The sequence below is a fragment of the Sus scrofa genome, chromosome X (assembly GCF_054392235.1).
Source record: "Sus scrofa isolate SSC_HxYL_T2T_F1_AM1 chromosome X, Sscrofa_HxYL_maternal_Yorkshire_Landrace_v2.0, whole genome shotgun sequence".
NCBI lineage: Eukaryota > Metazoa > Chordata > Mammalia > Artiodactyla > Suidae > Sus > Sus scrofa.
Genome location: NC_139401.1, coordinates 117,185,674 through 117,207,306, shown reverse-complemented (window position 1 = coordinate 117,207,306; position 21,633 = coordinate 117,185,674). Strand labels below are relative to the sequence as shown.

Below are 21,633 nucleotides of genomic sequence, written 5' to 3'. Positions count from 1 at the left end.
TACTTTTTAGTCAGTTCTATAATTTCTATTTCAGTCCTTTTTTAAACTTCTATTTCTTTGCTGAGTTCCATTTTTTGTTTGTTTCAGGAAAATATGTAACTGCTTGGTGAAGCATTTTTGATAAGTTCCTTAAAATCATTGTCAGATAATTCCAACATCCAATTTATTTCGGTGTCGATGTCATATTCAAGTTGTGATTTTCCTGGTTCTTGGTATCATGAGAAATTTTTTATTTTAACCTGGACATTCTAAGTATTATAAGATCTGGATCTTATTTATATTTTCTGTTTTAGCAAGCCTCCTCTGACTCTGCTCTAGTAAGGAAATAGGTGAAGGGGGCTCTACCTCATTTCAAGGTCAGGGGTGTCCTAAGCCTCCTACGTCAGTCACCACTCTAGCAGAGAAGGGGAAAGGTGCCTTGTTACTATCAAACAGTGGTGGAAGTCCAGGCTTCCCATGTGGCCTCCACTTCCACTAAGGTGGAGGAATAGAAGGTAAAAGGGAAGAGGGAAAGTAGTTCCCGCTGTGGCTCAGCTCGTTATGAAACCGACTACTACTACCATCCATGAGGACTCGGGTTCAATCCATGGCCTCACTCAGTGGGTTAAGGATCTGGTGTTGCCATGAGCTGTGGTGTAGGTTGTAGATGTGGCTCAGATCCCATGTTGTTGTGGCTGTGGTGTAGGTCAGCAGCTACAGCTCCAATTTGACCCATAGCCTTGGAACTTCCATATGCCATGGGTGTGGCCCTAAAAAAAGAATAAAGAAAGATTGTTTTTGCTCAGTGATGGTAAAAATCCCAGCTCCTCAGTCAGCTTCTCTGACACTACCCAAGCAGCAAGGTTTGGAACGTCATATTAAAGTCTGTCAAGGGTAGAATGCAAGGTGCTCCACTCAGCCTTAGCTGCTATGGGTAGGGATAGAGCCACAGTTTTGTCTGAAGTGTTTGGGTATTACACAGTTATTGTGTAAACATTTTCTATCTTGATAGGCTGCCCCTTTCCTTGTCTTTGGCTGAAGAGAACATGATTTTCTTGAGACTCTTTTTGTTTATATCCATTGGCATTTCTGGGTTGCTGTTTTCTCCATCTTCAGTCTGGGTCATATGAAGCAAAAAGGAAACCAGGGAAATCACCTCAAGTTTCAAAGTCTCTAGCAGGTCTTCCTTCTACTCTTTCAGAGCTAATTTAGAACAGTTGTATATTTGTTTTATATGTAATATACAAGGTTTTTAGCTATACTTAGTGGAAATAATAGGGGAAAGTATATTTAGCCTACCTTTCCAGTAGTGGAAATCTTCACCTCTGTTACTGATTTCCAATTTATTTCCATTACGGTCTGTATTAGGTTCCTAGGGCTGCCATAACAATGTACCCAAATCTGGGTGGTTTAAAACAATAGAAAAATTTATTGTATTACAGTTGTGGAGGATAGAAGCCAGAAATCCAGCTTTTAGCAGGGCCACATTCTCTCTAAAACCTATAGAGGAAAACACTTCCTTGGCTCTTCCTAGCTCCTGGTAGTTGCTGGCAATCCTTGACATTCCTTGGCTTGCAGCTTCAGCACTTCAGTCTCTTTGTCTATTGTCTCATGGTATTCCCCTTCATGTGTCTCTGTGTCTCCTTAGAAGGACATCAGCCATATAGGACACCCAATTCCAGGATGATTTCATCTTAACTAATTTAATCTGCAATGATCTATTTCCAAATTTGGTATCTAGGGTATGATTTCATATGTTTTGAGAGAACACAATTCAACCAATACCATTATCCAAGACCATATTTTTATCAATTAAATGCTTTTGAACTTAAGACTTGTTTTATGACCCAAAACATGGTCCATCTGTCTTGACCTGTATTACATGGCACTTGAAAAGAATGTGCATTTAGGGGCTGTTGGGTGAAGTGCTGTATAAATGTCACTTGGGTTATGATAGTTGACAGATTAGTTTGGGTCTTCTATGTCCTTTACTGATTTTCTATCTACTTTTTCTTTCAATTACTGAGAGAGGAGTATTGAACCTCCCACATACGATTGCGGGTCTATGTATTGCTTTTCTCATGTCTATCAGTTTTTGCTTCATGTATTTTGAAGCTCTGTTTCTGTCTCTTCTTACTTCATTTCATTTTTTTTTACCTTTCTGTGGGTTACTTGAACATATTTTTAAGATTCCATCTTGATTTATTTATAGGTTCCACCATGACCACCAACATATTCTTAACTGTGAATGCACAAAAACATTAATGACTCAGAGATCCAGCTTTCCTTAAACCTCTCCACCAATTCTCCCTTCACCGTCTCACTTCACTGACTAAACATGCTTAGCTTCCCAGATGACCCTGCAAACTCCTATTTTCCTATCTATACCAGCATTTCAGCATGGTTGCTTAGTGATAGTTTCTCAGATCTTCTGACACTCCAACTCTTCCAAAAGTGTGTAAGGTCCAATGCTCATTTTTAAAGGCCATTATTTCATAAAACATGGTGGCTCTATCACTTCCCTAGCTGAACCCTAAAGGAAGATAAAAGGACAAGTGGAGAGAGGAGCCCAGACATTCCAGCTATTCCAACCTTCATAGCCAAGGCCCCACATACATGAGTAATTCTGTCTTTAAACACTGAAATAGGTACTTATAAGTAATGTGCTATTGTAAAAAACAAAACAAAAAACTAAAACAGGTGCATCAACTTTGGGGCTAAGTGGTGGATGGAGGCTAGAAAAGCAGCAAGGAAGATGTTAGTAAAGGCTGGGAAATGGGTGAAAAAAAATAGAAGCTCTAAAAATGGTGAGGAAACTTCAATAGAAGGCCGGAAAATGACATTCCATGTCATGTAGTAGCAAAACAATTGGCAAAACTGTCACCTGCAATAACTTGGAAATGGAAAAAATGTACCTAATGAACTTGTGTATCTAGCTAAGGGGAATATATAATCATGAAGAATGTTGAGTGTTATCTGACATTTAGTTGCACATCATAATGCACAGAAATAGTGAAGTAAGCTTAGCAGAATTTGCAAACAGAATTTTAAAAGAAATATAGAAGAGCTAAGATTTTCTGGGTCAGAAAATAAAACTGCTTCACATTTCTAGATTTCCAAGCCAGCAAAGATTAAGAGTATAACTGTAATACCTTTTGTGAAGACCCCAGAAAGATGTAAGATCCCAGAAAGATGCCTTTCAGATAGAAAAAAGCCTTGTGTATAGGCATAACACTCTTGGACATAAATCGTAGCAATATTTTCTTGGCCACACCTGTGTCATGTGGAAGTTTCTGGGCCAGGGATTAAACCCGCACCACAGCGACAACCTGGGCCACTGTAGTGACAACACAGATCCTTAACCCACTGTGCCACAAAGGAACTCCTTGTAGCAATTTTCTTTTAAATCTTTCTCTTAAGGCAAAAGAAACAAAAGCAACAATAAACAAACAGAACCTAATAAAACTTAAAAGCTTTTGCCTAGCAAAGGAAATCATTGACAACATGAAAAGACAACCTACTGAATGGGAGAAAATATTTGTAAATGATATGACCCATAAGGGGTTAATATCCAAAATATATGAACAGTTCATACAACTCAATGTCAAAAAAGAAAACAATCTGGGAGTTCCTGTTGTGGCTCAGCAGTAATGAACCCAACAAGTATCCATGAGGATGTGGGTTCAATCCCTGGCCTTGTTCCATGGATAAGGACCCTGTGTTGCCATGAGCTGTGGTGTAGGTCACAGATGCAGCTTGGATCCCATGTTGCTGTGGCTGTGGCGCAGGCCAGCAGCTGCAGCTCCAGTTGGAGGCCTAACCTTGGAACTTCCATATGCCATGGGTGTGGCCCTAAAAAGAAAAAGGAAATCAATCTGACTAAAAAGTTGGCAGAAGACCTAAAAAGACATTTTTCCAAAGACATACAGATGGCCAGGCACATGAAAAGATGCTCAACATCACTACTCATCAGAGAAATGCAAGTCAAAACCACAATGAGATATCACCTCATGCCTGTCAGAATGGCTATCATCAAAAAGATCACAAATAACAAATGTTGGTAAGGATGTGGAAAAAAAGGAACACTAGAACATTGTTGGTAGGAATATAAATTGGTGCATTGACTATGGAAAACAATATGGAGGTTTCTTAAAAAATTAAAAATAGAACTACTTTGATCCAGCAATTCCACTCCTAGATAGATATCCAAAGAAAACAAAAGCCTAATTCAAAAAGATGCATGCACCCAATGTTCACAGCAGCATTATTTATTATAGCCAAGCTATGGAAGCAACCTGTATCCATCTAACAAATGACTGGATAAATATATAAGATATATATATATATATATATATATATATATATATATATATATATATAAAATGGAATATTACTAAGCCATAAAAAGAATGAAATTTTGCCATTTGCAACAATATGGATGGATCTGGAGGATACTATTCTTAGTGAATCTTAAGTAAGACAGAGAAAGACAAATGCTGTATGTTATCACTTGTATGTGGAATATAAAAAAATAAAATGAATGAATATAACAAAACAGCAACAGACTCACAGATATAGAGGAGATACTAGTAGTTACCAGTTGGAAGAGGGAAGTGGGAGAGGAAAGATAGAGGTCAGGGATTAAGAGGTCCAAACTACCATGTATAAAATAAATAAGCTACAAGGACATATTGTATAGCACAGGGAATATAGTCAATAGTTTATAACTTGAAATAGAATATAATCCCTAAAAATACTGACTATGCTGTACACCTGAAACTAACATAATATTGTAAATCACTATACTTGAACTTAGAAAAAGAAAAAGGGCATTGTCCCACAGCCCTTAACATGCTAACCAGAGTAGAGAAGCCCATCTCAAAAAAATGCTGTGGGCATAACTTCTGTTCACTGGAGTAGACTCAAGTCAGATTCATATGAGCCCACAAATTTTTTTAAAAGTAAATTTAATTGGAGTATAGTTGACTCAGAAAGTTGTGTTAGTTTCGGGTGTACAGCAAAGTAAATCAGTTACACATATACATATATCCATTCCTTTCCAGATTCTTTCCCCATATAGGTTATTACACAGATTACCCACAAATTTTTTTGAGTTGAACTAGCAGAAAAACCTTCAAACTGATCTAAGAGGGACTGAGACTGCTCAATTTTCACATTTCGACTGGATCTCGAATTTCTGTAGGCAGAGAGGGAGCAAGCCATTAAGCTGCAAACACAGGCCACTTCTTATATAAAAGTATGAACCATGGGGCCAGGTTAAGAGTCCAGAGAATGGAAGTAAGAGCTATGGATAGCAGCAGTGAACTTGGAAGCCACTTTTAGGGAGTAGAATTATGATCTAATCAAGGATCTCTCTGCTCCAAAAAAAAGGAGGACCTGGCAACATGTGGATTCCACAGTTGTTATAGGCCAGTCACTCTTTTGTATGTCTGTTTTCAAATGGGAGTATTTATTTTAGTTATCTTGTTCCTGAATTACCATTGTATGTTGGGGGATGGTGGAGTTAACCTATGTGACAGATTGTATTTCTCCAAAGATGGCCACATCAACATATAGATTATCCTACATGCTGTTCTCACAATGTGACATTGACAGCTTTCCATCAAGATGGTGGCATTTATGTTCCTTTCCCTTGAACCTTGCACCTGGGTAGACTTTTGTAACTGTGTCAGCCAATCAAATATGGTAAAAGTAATGCTGCATGACTTCTGAGGCTAGGTCATGAAAGGCAACAAAGATTTCACCTGACACTCTTTCACTTGCTCTTGCTCTCACTCTCTGTCTCCCCTTGACCTTGGAGTACTATGTCGTGAGGAAGCCCAGTCAATGCAAAGAGGTTAGTATGGGTGTTCCGGCTGACAACCCTGGATAGGCTCCTAGCCAACAGCTACAAGCCACACACGTGAGTGAACAAGGCCTCAAGATGATGCTAGCCTTCACCTTCAACTGAAGGTGTCTTTCAACTAAAGCCCAGACATCATATAACAGAAACAAACTATAACCTCTGATGCCTTGTCTGAAACAAAAGCCAAGGAGGTAATGCATTATTTTTGTATTGTTCTAAGCTACTAAATGTAGGGATAACTTTTACATGGCAATAGATAACTAATGCACATTGTTTTACAGTTCATATGTCTCTGGAATAACAAGCTACCTCTGCTTATGACTATAGATGACAAAAGCCTAAACTTTGAGCTGATGATATAATTGGATGAAACTTTTGGAGTCTTGGGAGAAGTTAAGTATATTTTGCATAGAGGAGGAACATGAATCATATGGACCAGAGGGTAGACTGTGTTATATTGTCATATTAATCACTTCCAGTGAAAATCACTTCCTCTCTGTATCCATGCCCTTGGTTAATCCTCTGCTATACTGACTCTGGGCTTGACTGTGAGATTTGCTTTAGCCAAGGTGATACAAGCAAAATCTTAAAAGTAGCTGCACTTTGCAGCTTCCCCTTCTTGCTGCTGGGAACCCTAAGACCACCATATGAAGAGGCATGGCCTTAGGTCCTACAGGATAAAAAACTGATGGAGAGGGAGCCCAAATATCCCAATCATTCCAGCTGAGGCCCCAGAATTAACCAGGTAAAAAAAGGGCATAGTTATGCAAAGCAGAGAGGACAGCATGAGTAAAGGCACAGAGTCATGAACCAGCAGGGTGTGTGCAGTTCTATATAACTATAGGGTAAAGCTTGAGAGGTGGTATTGCCATAGGTCCTGGAGATGTAGACAGGGACCAAGTCACAAAGACATTTTATGTTTTGTTTTCATTCTTTCTTCCTTAGGATCATTAGGAGTTTTAAGCAGGGAAGAGACACGATCAGTTAGCAAGTTAAAAAGATCACTTTGGTGGCAGAATGAAAGATGGATGAGAGAGGTGAAAGTTGGGAGATATTAGGAGGCTGAGACAATGGTGTGAACGAGAAGTGATGAGTGACTTAATTAAAGCAGTAGTAGAAGTGGCAAGAAGGGGAGAAATATAGGAAACATTTAGGCGGTAAAATATGGAGAGGGATTGAATGTCAAGGTTGTGGAGAAAGAGCAGTATTTAGGAGCAGACTCTGGTTTCTGGCTTGGGTAGAACTAGCACCAGTCACTGAGAGAGGAAATACATGAAGAGTAATAAGGCCTTTGCTTTGTTCTGTTTCAGTGAAAGGAGGTTGAGTTGAGTTTTGAGCATGTCAATTTTAGCTGTCTGTCAGACATTCATGTAGAGATGTTTGGCTGGCAGTAGTGTATATAACCAGGCTAGAGGGTTTTTTTGTTTTGTTTTGTTTTTTTGGCTGCACCCTCAGAATGCAGAAGTTCCCAGGTTAGGGATTGAACCTGAGCCCATAGTAGCAACTCAAGCAACAATGACAATTCCAGATCCTTAACCTCCTGAGCCATGAGGGAATTCCAACAGGCTAGTTTTAAATGCAGGAGGTATAATCATATACGTGGAATTAAAATGAGAACATCCGTAAGAGTGCAGTGTCAATACAGCTTTTGGAGTCAGCTAACTTGGATTCAAATCTCTGGTCCTTCACATATTAGCCATTGCCATTGTGAACAAAGTCTTCATCTACAAAGATGGCGTAAATACAGATGGGGTTGTTGTGAGATTTAAATGACGTAAGGTTTATCATAGTATCTGAAATTACTAAGTACTCAATAGGTGGTAGAAGTTATTACTAAATGACCAAGAGATAACAAAGTAGACCAAAAACATGGAGACAACAAATGGCCAACAAGCATATGAAAATATGTTCAACATCACTAATCATCAGAGAAATGCAAATTGAAACTACAAGAAGGTATCACCTCATACCCATTAGTAGAGCTACTATCCAAAAAGAAAAAAGAAAGAAAATGACAAGTCTTGGCAAGGATGTGGAGACATTGAAACTCTTACGTACTGTCGGTGGGATTGTAAAATGGTGCAACCACTATGTAAACAGTAGAGATTCCTCAAAAATTCGAACTAGGATTACCATATGATCCAGCAATCCTATTTACATGTATATATCCAAAAATTTTAAGTAGGGTCTCAAAGAGATATTTGCACACCCATGTTCATAGCAGTATTATTCATAATAGCCAAGAGGCAGAAGCAACTTAAATGTCCAATAATGGTAGAATGGACAAAGTAAATGTGATATATACACATAACAATATTATTCAGCCTTAAAAAGGGAAGAAATCATAACCACTGCTACAATATGTATGTGAAGTAAGCCAATCACAAACACTCCTTGATTCCACTTACGCCACTTACATAAGGTATCTGAAATAGTCCAATTCATAGAAACAGAAAACACAATGGTGGTTACCAGGGACTGGGTGGAAAGGAAAAATGAGTCGTTTAATGGAGAGACGAAGACAGGAAAGAGAAAGACAAAGGAAGAAAGCCTTGAGTCCTGGAAAAAACAGTATGTCCTAAATGGGACCCAGGTGTGTATGGGACGGGGGGGTACGCCTAGGGAAAGAGGTGTCCCTGTATCTATAAATGTGTAAAGCCAGGCCTCTGGTTCTAATGCAGACTATGCAATAACTCGTAGGCACGTGTTGAACAAAATCATAGCTCCTTGGGGGTCAAGAAGAAGTAGAAGAATTACAGGCAACTACCCACTGACAAAGCTTGATACATTCTGGTTTAATTTAAATGAAAAGGTGTTGATTTCAGAGAGAACGGTAATCTCAACTCTGTTCCTCACACACCAGGTCTTTTGGACCTCTTGCCCGTCTCTAAAGACTTGGGTCCTGCGCCTGCGCCAAAGACCCAGCCCTGCAGTGGGAGTGGTCACAGTGCCCCCTCCCCTCCCCTGAGGGCGACGCCCTTTGGAGAGACGCTCTTTGAGGACGTCAGCACTCAAGCGTAGAACATGGCCTTATGACGGGGATGACCTGAAAGACGCGTTACCCGGGCGACTACCGCCTTGGCCGCCCAGACGTGATGAGGGCTTAGAGAGCAAAAGGCGAGTGTGAAGAGAAGACACGAAGACGGATTGCTGCGCCCCAGCCCCCAGCCCCCTGGGGGCTGACGGGTGGCCATGGATCTGTACCTCGGCAACTGCTATAAGATTGCCCAAGCCGCCGCTAAGGCGGCCGCCAGCAGCCTAACTGCCGACAGGGAGCAGTGCGACTCCGTGAGTGGCGGCCAATCAGTCGTCGTCGTCCTCCTCCTCCTCCCGGTTCCGGGGCTGGATCCCAGAAGCGAAGGCGGGGCGGGCAGACGGAAGAGGAGGAGATCTCAGCAGGGCGGGGGCGGGTCCTTGACTTTCAGCTTCCGGCTCCCAGGCCCCAAGAATTAGTGACTAGAGCTGCCTCTGGCCGGAACTGTCTTTGAACCAGGCTCAGAGATAGGGCTAGTGACCCGGGGAAACTAGGAGGCTTTCCGGGTTGTCAGCCGGGCGGGTCCTTTCAACTTTGTGGGATTCTTTAGTTTATTTGGAGGTACTGGCCCATTGAAGTTTAAGTAGATCAGTCTAAACTAGGAGAATAGTTCTAGGGGAAAAAAAAAAAAGACAAACTTTCTAATTTTATCGGACAGGGCTCGCACAAAGACCCCATTCCGGAGGTCGGAGCCTCTCATCTATTGGATCTTCCTCTGGGTGTTAAGCTGCCTGCTATCCCTGGAAGTAATAATGTATTCTATACTACAAATTTAAGTGAAAAGGTAAACTAACATTTAATAGTTCTTAAGTGATTTTCTTGACTGTTTTCAGCTTGATACTCAAAACAGCTATAATTTTGCTTTAAGTCAACTTCAGTTTCACAGACCAAGTGAAGCTGTATGAATTGAAGTGTTGAGGGTCTGAACCTCACTTTAATTATAGAAGACCCCATGATATGCCTCAGCCACCCACTTCAGCCTTAGCTTCAACCCAGGGCCTCAGCTCGGAATGGTCAAGGTCTTTTCTGCCTATCCACACATGCCGTGCTAATTCCTACTTCTGTGCCTTTGCCCATCTGGCTCCTGAAACCTGCCTTCAATTTGAGCCATCTTTCAAGAGCTACTATATGAAGCCTTTCTCAAGTGTGCCAACCCCCAATTGTCTCATCTTTCCTTAGAATTTACATTGCCCTTGGTCTGCACTATCCCTGGTTGTGAAAGTACTGTTAATGAAAGTACTATTACTGGTTCAGGATGCTGCACTCACATTGTTACACATGTTAAGTCCTCTGCCTAGCACTCCCCCCACCCCACCCTGTCATTAGCTTTAGCCCAAACCTGAAGGAGGTTCAGAACTTTCTGGTCAAGTGTGTGCTTTGGTCACAATAGCCAAGTGTTCTACAAGGATAATTATGACATCCTTACCCTCCCACTCTCTGGGGTGTCATCCAGGATGAGTAGGGTTCCTCAGTATTTCTGATACTTGTCTAATATATATGATTTTTAAAGTTTTTATTGCTGGAAAATCATACAATTTCCATTTTCAAAACCAATATGGTCTATTAAATATATGCCAACCTCACAGAAATTGACTGAGTCACACTCTCACAAATTAGCTTTCCTAAAATATACACAAAGCCTATTTCATTACTGGTGATAACTCTCCTTTTAGCTTGTAAATGTAGCCCTCTCTGTTGGTTTCTTCTTGAAATATCTATTTGCCATATTTCTATTGTGTTACTCCATTATTCATTTGTTAGCTATTTATTTCCTGATTTTTTTCCATACTTAATTGTATGAATCTCTCTATATTATATTGATTCCCCCAAAATGTATGCATTTAATCATGATCAGGTACTACATTCAACTCCTTTGAAGACTAACTTAATGGGATCCTTCTTTGTCTTTTAGCATGATCTCAAGGAAGACTTTATATTTACATATTTAATTTTTTTTTAAACTCACTTTACCCCCCATGACCACCTTGTAAGGTGAAGCTATGATTTATCTAAGGTCACAGGTAGATGGTAGCAGAGTTCAGACCAGAACCACAGTCTCCTGATTTCTCAGGCCACACTCCTTCACCTGACCTTGCTGCTTCCTAAACTGTAGATCACTTTAGCAGAGAACTATGGAAACGGAACTTAAAGGTCTTTCATATTGTTTTGAATGCAAGTGGAGGGGAAATTATAGTATTCTACTGTCTTCTTTTCAATAAGATTAAAATGTAGCAATGTAATCTACCTGTCTAGCTATGCATTAATCCAAACCTGACAACTGATCCTATACTTCAACTTTTTTTACTGAATATTGATATACATTATTGATATACAATATTATGTAAGTTATAGGTGTACAACATAGTGATTCACAGTTTTTAAAGGTTGTACTCCATTTATAGTTATGATATTAACTATATTCCCTCAACATTTTGATACTAAACTTATTCTCAAATAATTTATCTATAAATTAATTTGCTTATTAGTATACCATACTTGGGTAATACCTATTCACAAACTTGTTAAATTGGCTTTATTGTAATTGACAATGGAAAGCTTACCCTGGCCTTAATGAATGAATTTGTTCTTTCTTGATAGATCAGTAGCCAAGATTTGGTCAACACACAGCATCATCACCAACAAAAGTCTATATCTAAAAGAAGAAGCAATAACCCACTAATTGCAGTATTGTTTCAATTGCTATCACTGTAGATTGTTTCTCTTCTAGGAAAGATACGGGCTTCTTGTCTAGTTTCACTGTAAATTAACTCATTGCCCAGAAGGATGTCTTACTTTGTCATTTTAAGGAAACACTGGTAGGGAATCCAACTTCCTGATATAGGTCTCCTGGGAGAATCAAGAGGCTGGCATCAAACAAGTAGTCAGAAACTTACAAAAGAAGCTTTTAAATGGAAAAGCAAAGCTAGAACTCATCACACCTCTTCCTGTCTGCCCCTCTGCTCATGTTTAGTATCCTACCTATGTTGCAGGAACTCTTAGGGCCACACCTCAGTGTCCAGGAGTGGGACTTAGGTTGAGACTGCCACCTCCAGCCTAAAGGCAACTCTGCTAGAGAGGAAGGGAAGACCATTAGATTTACCCAAATCAGCCCACTGCCTATAGTCCCTCACTTCGGATTCTTCTTGCATGTTTTGTTTTCAATGAACAGCCTAATCATTTCAACAAATTGAGGTTTAAAAATGTGATTTCATTCATTTTATATATGTAATACTTTTGAATCTTTGTTTGCAGCTTTATCAACCTTCTTATGATTTTAACCTGACTGATCCTTATTGTCGACTTTTGGAAACAAGCTATAAAAGCCTGCATGATCCACATTTAAAAGCATACTATGGACGAAAAGATATCCTGAGGAGATTAAAGAAAGGTGGCTATGTCACCAGCAATAATAAGGTAGGTCGAAGCCTGCTTCCTGTTACCCAGAAAAAAAAAGGAAACCTATGGATTTGATAGACATGTCTGTACTTCACTGGGAGCATATGTCAGCTTTTAATTGAGCAATAAAGGATGTCTATCAGAAAACTCGATGAGTTACTTAGTGTTTGGGTAAAGAGAAATCAGGTGACTGTTTCTAAATAAAACTACTTGTTTCCCACTTGACTTCTTTGATAAAAGTAAAAGATAAGCACCGAATGATTTGAATATGTAAAGACACATACATACATATTTATTTATTTATTCTCAGCTGTATTATAGTGCCTTCCCGTGGCTCGAAAAGCAATAATGCCACTGTATACCTGTAAGGAATATTTCCTGTATCCCTTGAGAAGACTAGAAACAAAATGTAAACCTAGCAGAATACTGCTTGATAGAATAAACTCTTTTGAAGGTTAAACATCATTATTATACTGGTACTTAAATAGTAAATTCATTGAAAATAGTAAATTCCTGATTGTAGTGTGAAACATACTACTGAAATAATATTTAGATAGAAATTTTCTGATAATATAGCCACTGGAGAGAGAGATTGCCTTGCAGAGTATTACCAAAATATGCTATCACTACCCTTGATCCCAAAATTGTTACTAAAGTGAATGTTCTTTTTTTTTTTTTTCTGCTTTTTAGGACCGCACCTGCAGCATGGAAGTTCCCAGGCTAGGGGTCAAATTGGAGCTACAGCTGCCAGCCTACACCAGAGCCACAGCAACAAGGGATCCAAGCCACGTCTGCAACCCCCACCACAGCCCATGGCAATGCCGGATCCTTACCCACTGAGCGAGGCCAGGGATCGAACCCACATCCTCATGGATACTAGTCAGGTTCATTAACTGCTGAGCCACGAAGGGAACTCCCGTAAAAAAATGAATGTTCTTTTGACTCTATTCTTTGCGAAGTTTCATGATTGTTACAACTTTTTGTTTATGTATTTGGTTTTTTGCTTTTTGTTTTTATAGGTCATATGTACCTTGAAGGAATTGAATAAGTACAGGCAGTATCTGACAAGTTTAAAATTAGACTTTGAAAGAAACTATATAAGAGAACAAGTAAGTTAAATGCTCAAACTTGTTTTATTTGAGGCTGTAAGAAAGTTTTTATGTGGGGTCTGGAAGAAAGGTTTGGACCTCTGAAGAATATTTTCTTATAATATTCTGACCTAGAAGTATTAAGGTAAGAAATAAAAAAAAATCTCTAAATATCCGTGAGATTAAAATTAGATCTTTGCATTTCATTTATTAGAGATAAATGTTCCCTTGCCTGAAGTGGAGCCACACTAGACTTAAATGCAGGTTAACAGAATTAACCATTTGTAAACTGTAGGAAGTCTACCAAGCCCTAAACAGAAGAAGGCATATCGAAGGACAGGGTTATTTCTGGCTAATATAAAAATTTTAATTCTTTTTTTCCTCTCAGAAAATGATTGAAAAACAAGCCAATAAACTGTATGAAACCAAGAGATCCTATGACAATTATGACAATACACAGTTTCAAGACTGGCTGTTACAGGAAAGTACACAAACAACTCCAGACCAAGAGCTGTTAATAAAGCAGAGGTATGATCAAAGTTAATCATGTTTTTGCAGACATACTGTGGACCCCAGACAATTGTAAAAGTACTATAAATAATTGGGAACAGAAGGGGAAAAAAAAGCATTAGACATTATTTAACAACTTGTAATCTTCACTGTGGGGAGAAAGGAAAGGAGATTAAGAGATGACACATATTGGAAACCTTGGTACCACAGCTAGGGAGGAGAGTTTCTATCTGAGAAACTGGAATCACTAGGAGCCCAAGAGGTAAGACAAACTGATACTTGAAGAACTCCAAAGTACAAATTCTCCAAAGTACAAACCTGAGTCTATAGTAGAGGAAAAGAAGGTGTCTTTACCAGATTTCAAACCTTAGTATAAGGAAATTACTGCAAGATCAAAAAGAGAGAGTTGCTATAATTTCATCTGATGCGAGTATAAAGAGTTGATATTCCCCAACCAACTGTGTGTGTTTATTTAGCTATTACCCACATATTCAGTGTTACCATTTAGCAGCCAAGCTTCTGTTCCAGGAGGCAAAGGGATGAATTACAGTTCTTATCTTTCTCCTTTATCGGGGTAAGGACCAGATCCTCATCACCTGGCTCTTATATTATTCCATGGATTCATGTCATAATATGCCCGAATACATAGTGATTCACCAGAGTAGCAGACTAGTAGTCTGCAGACTTATCTACACATGAGAAGTTGTTCAAAGACTTGGGAATTACAGAGTCTAGCACCACTTATTTTTTAAGGAAATTCAAATCTGCTTGTTTTTTTGAAGTCAGTCCTTAAGTTGATTTCAGCTGTCCTTGGAAACTCATGGTCCCCAAACTCCTGAGTTATGAATAATCACTGTGTAAAATGCTTTTAATCATTGTCCTCTACATTTTGCCATTGTCCCAGCCGTAATAACAGAGAGTCTGATAAAAGGAGTAGAGCATGGTGAGTTGGTGAATCAGGCCAGCCTAAAGGTTCCTGAAAAACTCTATATTTCTGTAGTTCAAGAAATAGAAAGCAACCCAGAAGGTGGTTTGGGAGTATCATAATAGATAAATAACATCATAAGGGAAACACCCAATTTATCTTCACTTCTATTTGTGCTTTTACTTAGATATTTAGCTATGATTGGTAGGGAATTAAACAAGGTTGAGCACATAGCAGAAAAGCAGAGAAAATTCCGAATAAAAGAAGAAGAGAGACGACATCAGGACCACATTAGAAGAAAACTTAGTCTCCGTAGACAGATTGAGGAGGTGAGAAACACCAAATTTTAAATATTGATGGGGGAATTGTTATATGATTGTGTTGTTTATAAACATTTTTAGCAGTCCCACCATATTACCTAAAGTTATTTCAGGTCTAAAAAAGAAACTACTATTAAAAAATCATATTTTTTCAAAATAATAAACCACTATTGATCTTGTATCAGTCATAAAAGACAAGTTTTTACTTAAAATAGTGACACTGATACAACAAACTATGTATCTATAGCAGTACAGTCACACCTCATCTGCTCTTAAAGTTTTAGAGTTTAGTTCTAGTGAAAACTATGATGTCTGTATTCTCACTCCTCAAAATTAACACAGGGCTATTTGTTTAGGTTCTCTGTCAAAATACATTTAAGGGCAACATATTACATATGATAACCCCCTGACTCCATGAGAGATAACCCTCTTGCCAGCCTCTTTTTACTTTCTTAAATTTTTCTTTAAATTTTTTTGGGTTGCGCCCATGGCATGCGGAGGTTCCCAGGCCAGGAATCAAGCCCACACTGCAGCAGTGACCTAGAACCACAGCAGTGACCCAGAACCAGATCCTTAACCCACTGCACAACAAAGGAATTCCCAGAAGTGAAATTACTGGCTCACGTCATCTTTTTAGATACTAGGCTTATACTTGAATTAAGTTTCCAAAAGCAAGATAATTTCCTTCCTTTTGCCATTCTGTTGCATCCACCAGTATATTCCCAATAAAAGCAGTAAGATAAGCCCATTCTAAAGCCAATGTAGGATTTTCATTATGGTTATCCAAATTTCTATAAGGCCTTTGATTTGACCTAAATTGCTTATTGATCAAAACAAAAATTAAAACAAAGATTATGAAATAGAACCCCTACTGACTTCCATGACATTTTGCTCCTTAGGAGTGGAAAACAAAAGAAATGTTACTTCTGTCAAAAATTGGAGAAGAAGTAAAAAGAGAAGCAAGGGTTGAGGAACAACGTCGAAAAGTCAGAGAAGAAGCTCACCGGAAGGTACAGTGAGCTTTGACCAATAACTTGGGCTATTTTGAGGAAAGGCTTTTTGCCAATTTTGATATTTTAAAGTGTGAATTTCAGAAGTGGCCTAAACTCAAGAGGATAGCTATTGATGGAGAGACCCAGTCTAGTCTGAACCTCAACTTAAAGGGTTGATCTGAAATGGGACCAGTCTCCAGAAAGTAGGCAATGAGTTAAATTTGATCTGGGTATTAAAATATATTCTTCATGCTGGACAACAAAAGGAAACTTAAACCTTTATTACCTTCCTAGTTTTGTACTCTTTGTGACTTTAGAAATCTCAAGACAGCAATGAGGTCTCCCTTCAAAAACACCATCATATTTGAAATATCTGTTTTGAATTTCCAGTGGCAAGTTGACATTAAAACTTTAAACATATTAAATGTATTTTTTTAATATTTTAGAAACAAGCACTTCTAGAGAAAAAAATCAGTTATCATTTACAAAAAATGCAAAGGAATGACCTTCAGAGAGAAGAATTGGAAGAAAATATATGTGAAAACAAGGATCAATATGATACAGAAGGTGAGAGAGAAACAATAAAAGACAAAATACCTAAGTAGAAGATGCATAATTATATATTACATATCGGTGGCTTTGTAAAATCCCTCTGTGTTTATATAGTGAGGTCACAAGGCCCTTGCAAAGGGATGTCCTAGAAGCTCACACTACTTGTGCAAGGCACTTCCCAGTTCTAGGTCAAGTTGTAGAGAATGTACAGACACCCCCACACATATACACAATGTTATTATATTAGACATTATCACAAATTAAATACTTCAGTAAAGAGTCTTAGTAGACAAGACTGCCTTTACTAGAAGTTTAAAAAGAGCCAGTAAGAAGAGACAGAACAACAAAATAAGACAGAGTTATATATATAGAGAGAAAAGGAACCAGTAAGATTTTTACCAAAAAATAGACTGAAACAAAGAGGGAGACAATGAAAGAAAAATATAGAAAAAAACGGAAGAAAAAAAATGTGAGGTCCAGTAAGCAAAGATTATACAAAACAGAATAAGCTAGTAAGTGAAAGAGAAAGAAACCATTTTAAGTAGAAAAAGAATAGACACTTAAAATATCCTAAGAAATAGAGATAGAAAGAACAAAAATTTAAAAAGGAAGATACAGTAAGAAAAGATACAAAAAAGAATGAAATGGAGAGGGGAAGAGAATGAATGCATGAATGAATAAGAGAAAAAGAGTATTGAGCAGAAAAATCCAGTAGGAAAACACACACAACTTACACACACACACAGACATAGGATGAGGGAGTGGAAGGAAGACAGGGCAAAGAAACAAGAGACACAAAAAGACAAGGAGTGGGAGGAAGAAAGACAAACACAAAGAAAAGAGTGAAAGAAAGGGGGCAAGAAAAAGACGAAGGCAAAAATAGAAGAACAAAGAGGTAGGAGGGAGAGAGAGAGAGAGGAAGATGAAGAAAGAAGTTTAAAAGGATAAGTCATTAGGAAAAAGTAAAGAAAAAGAGAGAATGTAAGCGTGAGAGAATTTGAAAAAGAAGAGCCAGTAAGAAAATCAGATACAGTTTGAGGGAGGGGGCAGTGAGAGAGGGGGGGAAAACGAGAAGTTACTAAAAGAAGAGACTTAAATAGAGTTTAAAAAGGAGAAGCCAGTAAGAAATAGTACAATGAAGATAGAGTGAATGAAAGAAAAGGATGCAGCAGGAGGGAGAGGAGGGATAAAAGAAAAAGATCTAAGGGGGTGGGAGGGAGGAAGGGTGGATGGAAGGAAGAAATATGAACATACTTCAAAAAGACCCAGTAGCCAGTATGAAAGGCAGTGCAGGAAAATATAGAAAGAAACCATGAAAGAGAAAGGAGGGACAGAGAGATAAAAGAAACATAGAAAGTAGATTTAAAAAAAAAAAAAAAGATGAGGTTACAAAACAGCCAGTAAAAAGGCAGAACGAAAAATATAGAAGGGAAAGAAGATCTAGTCAGAGGGATAAGGAAAGAACACACTTTGAAAAGAGAAGCCTATAAAGAGAATAAAATAGGGAGGAGGGAAGGAAGAGAGGAAGGTCGGCATGCAGGCCAGCAAAGAAAAGAGGGTGAAAGAAAAGGTGTGACAAGGAGGTATTGATAAAGGGAATAAAGAAGGAAAGGAAGGGAGAAAAAGTTTTTTTAAAGGATGAGTCAGTAGGAAAAAGACTAAAAAATTTTAAAAACCTGTAAACTAAACATGATATTTAGGAGCCAACTTTTAAAAGCATAAGCCAGGAATAAACAAGAGTACAAAACAAGAGAGCAGATGAGAGTTAGAAGGAAAGAGGAGAGAAAAACAGTTTAAGAAGAGGAGCCCTAAAAAGTGAATTTAAAAGGCAGGGAAAGGAGAAAAGGAGGGAGGAGGGAAAACAAAATGTAAAGAAACAGAATGAAAGATCAAGTAAAAGACAAAGAGAAAAAACAGAAAAAGAAAAATAATAAAAGAGAGGTTTTAAAAAGATGGGGGAGTTCCCGTCGTGGCGCAGTGGTTAACGAATCCGACTAGGAACCATGAGGTTGCGGATTCAGTCCCTGCCCTTGCTCAGTGGGTTAAGGATCCGGCGTTGCCGTGAGCTGTGGTGTAGGTTGCAGACGCGGCTCGGATCCCGCGTTGCTGTGGCTCTGGCATAGGCTGGCGGCTACAGCTCCGATTCAACTCCTAGCCTGGGAACCTCCACATGCCGCAGGGGCAGCCCAAGAAACAGCAAAAAGACAAAAAAATTAAAAAAATAAAAAATAAAAAAATAAAATAAAATAAAAGGATGTGGCAGTAAGAAAAAAGTAAAATAAAAAAGAAGAGGGACTATAAATGTGTAAGAGAGAGGTGTGAAAAGAAGGAGCCAGTAGGAAATTCAAGTACAATTTGGGGGATGGGGCAGTTTTAAAAGGAGACTTGAGAGGGGGAAAAAAAGACAAAAATAAACGTGGTGGGTGATAGATAAAAGACAAATGATTAAGAGGAAGAGCCCATATGGAGTTCCCGTTGTGGCTCAGTGGTTAACCAATCCGACTAGGAACCATGAGGTTGCGGGTTCGATCCCTGGCCTCGCTCAGTGGGTTAAGGATCTGGTGTGGCTGTGAGCTATGATGTAGGTCACAGACACGGCCTGGATCCTGTGTTGCTGCGGCTGTGGTGTAGGCCGGTAGCTGTAGCTCTGATTTGACCCTTAGCCTGGGAACCTCCATATGCCGCAGGTGCGGCCCTAAAAAAGCAAACAAAAAAAGTCTCTAAGAAGATTTTACATAACATAGAAAGAGAGAAAGAAAAGTTTTGGAAGGTGGAGCCAAAAATAAATTTAAAAGATGGGAGCATGAGATTGAGAAAAAGAGCCAGAAGTGAAAAAATGAAAAGGAAAGACTTCAAAAATGATAGTGATTATGAGAAAGAAAGAGAAAAGAAAGGGAAGGAGTTCCCGTCGTGGCTCAGCAGAAACAAATCTGACTAGTATCCATGAGGACACAGGTTCGACCCCTGGCCTTGTTCAGTGGGTTAAAGATCTGGCATTGCTGTGAGCTGTGGTGTAGGTCCCAGACATGGCTCGGATCCCGAGTTGCTGTGGCTGTGGCATAGGCCAGAAGCTCCAACTTGATCCCTAGCCTGGCAACCTCCATATGCCACGGGTATGGCCCTAAAGAGACCAAAAAAAGGAGGGGGAGAGGATGTTTAACAAAGAAGCATTAATAAGAAATGTCACTGCAATAAAAAAATAGAGATAAATAAGCTCTAAAAGGAGGAATGAATTAAAAAAAAAACAGAGCAAGAAAGAAAGGATAAAGAAAGTGGAAGTAAAGAAGGCAGTAAGCTAAAGACAGAAGGGTAAATGACCGATTGCTGTATAGATAGCCAGCTAAGTAGGTAGGAAAAAAATACAGGGAAATAAAGGTAGATGGATGGATGACAGCTAGGTAAATAAATAGGTAGACAGAAAATTAGGTAGAAAGAAAAATTATTTTAAAAGGATAAGGCAGTAGTAAGGACAAGACAAGGCTGTATAAAGAGGGGAAAGGCAAGGGGGAAAAGTTTAAATAGAGGAGTAACAGGAAAGTAAAAGAGGGAGAGAAAGGGAGTGAAGAGGAAGGAAAGGAAGGAAGGAGAAACAAAGGAAGGAAGACAAGAGGGAGAAAGGGCAGGTGGATGGATGGATGGAGAAAGGAAAGGAAGGAGGAGGAAGGAAGGAAGAAATGAAGGAAGAGAGACAGGAGTGAAAGGAGGGAGGGAATAAAAAAGGAATGAAAAGGGAAGGACAGAAGGCAGTCAGCATGCACCCATGCTGGCAGGAAAGAAAAGAGGGAGAAAGACAAGTGATAGAAGCAGAGTGAGAAGAGATAGAGAATGGGCATAAAGACAGGCAGGAAGGAAGGGGGTAAGTAGAGGGCAAGCAGAGAGAGAGAAAAAGAAATCCGTTAAGGCGTTCTGTGTGGTGCAGCAGCTTAAAAATCCCACATTGTCACTGCAGCAGCAGCCCAGATCACTGCTGTGGTGCGGGTTCGATCCCTGGCCCAGGAACTTCCACAGGCCACGGGTATGGCCCAAAAAAGGGGGGGGGGCTGCTAAAATACAATGAAATATATATATATGTATATTTGAATAACTGAATCACTTTACTGTACACCTGAAACTAACACAATACTGTAAATCAGCTATATTCCAATTAAAAATATATAATCGAACTGAAAAAAATACAGGGAAATAAAGGTGGATGGATGACAGCTAGGTAAATAAATAGGTAGACAGGATTTTAAAAGGAGGGCCTGGTACAAAAGACGATATTAAGAAGATTTTAAAAAGAGAGTGTTAGGAATGAAAAAGTTTGAAAGAGGAGGAACCGGTTTTAAAAGTAGAGGAGGAGTAAAATAAGAGAGGGAGCAGGGAAGAAGGGCAGGAGTGGGAATGGAGTAGGAAGCAAAGGAAAGAGGTAGGAAGGCCGGAGTGTAGGTTCACAAAGAAAAGACAAATGCCAAGGGAGAGGGTGAAAGCAGTAAGAAGGAGACAAGGAGACAGGGAGGACTAAAAGGAGGGAGGAAGAGAGGAAGGCAGGCATGCTTACGGGCTGGGAAAGCTAAGAGAAAGAGGCCAGGAAAGAAATGGAGTGAGGAAGAGACAGAGCAAGGGTAGGAAGGGAGGGAGGGAAGGAAGGAAGGAATGGAGGAAGTGGAGAGCAGGCAGAGGGATCTAAAACAGAAGAACTCAGTGAAAATCCAACAAAAGAATGACAGACGATGGATGGATGCCAGTGAGGTAGTTCGGTAGGCTGATGGCCAGATACGTAAGTAGACAAGATTTTATAATGGAAAGTCTGGTAACCAAAAAAAAAAAGAATATTAAAAAGATAAAATGAGAGAGAGTGAAGGAGGGGGGAAGGAAGGGAAGAAGGAGGTAAGGGAGGTAGGAAGTAGGGGGAGAGAGGGAGGGAGGGAAGGAATTTAAGTTCGCAAAGAAAAGACGAAGAAATCCAGAGGGAGAGTGAAAGGATGAGAA

General features: G+C 39.3%; 1 protein-coding gene across 3 annotated transcripts in view; it reads left to right on the top strand.

Moving 5' to 3' along the window:
- Positions 1 to 8,827: 8,827 nt before the first annotated feature.
- Positions 8,828 to 21,633, top strand: part of FSIP2L (fibrous sheath interacting protein 2 like) — a 71,313-nt gene continuing 58,507 nt past the window's right edge. For all 3 annotated transcript variants that reach the window (XM_085006514.1, XM_085006513.1, XM_085006512.1), the window contains exons 1-8: positions 8,828 to 9,133; positions 9,538 to 9,663; positions 12,132 to 12,293; positions 13,295 to 13,384; positions 13,752 to 13,891; positions 14,986 to 15,127; positions 16,018 to 16,128; positions 16,557 to 16,677. In XM_085006514.1, the coding sequence (XP_084862640.1) occupies positions 9,038 to 9,133; positions 9,538 to 9,663; positions 12,132 to 12,293; positions 13,295 to 13,384; positions 13,752 to 13,891; positions 14,986 to 15,127; positions 16,018 to 16,128; positions 16,557 to 16,677 (988 nt within the window). In that variant the 5' untranslated portion in view covers positions 8,828 to 9,037. The remainder of the gene's footprint in view (positions 9,134 to 9,537; positions 9,664 to 12,131; positions 12,294 to 13,294; positions 13,385 to 13,751; positions 13,892 to 14,985; positions 15,128 to 16,017; positions 16,129 to 16,556; positions 16,678 to 21,633) is intronic.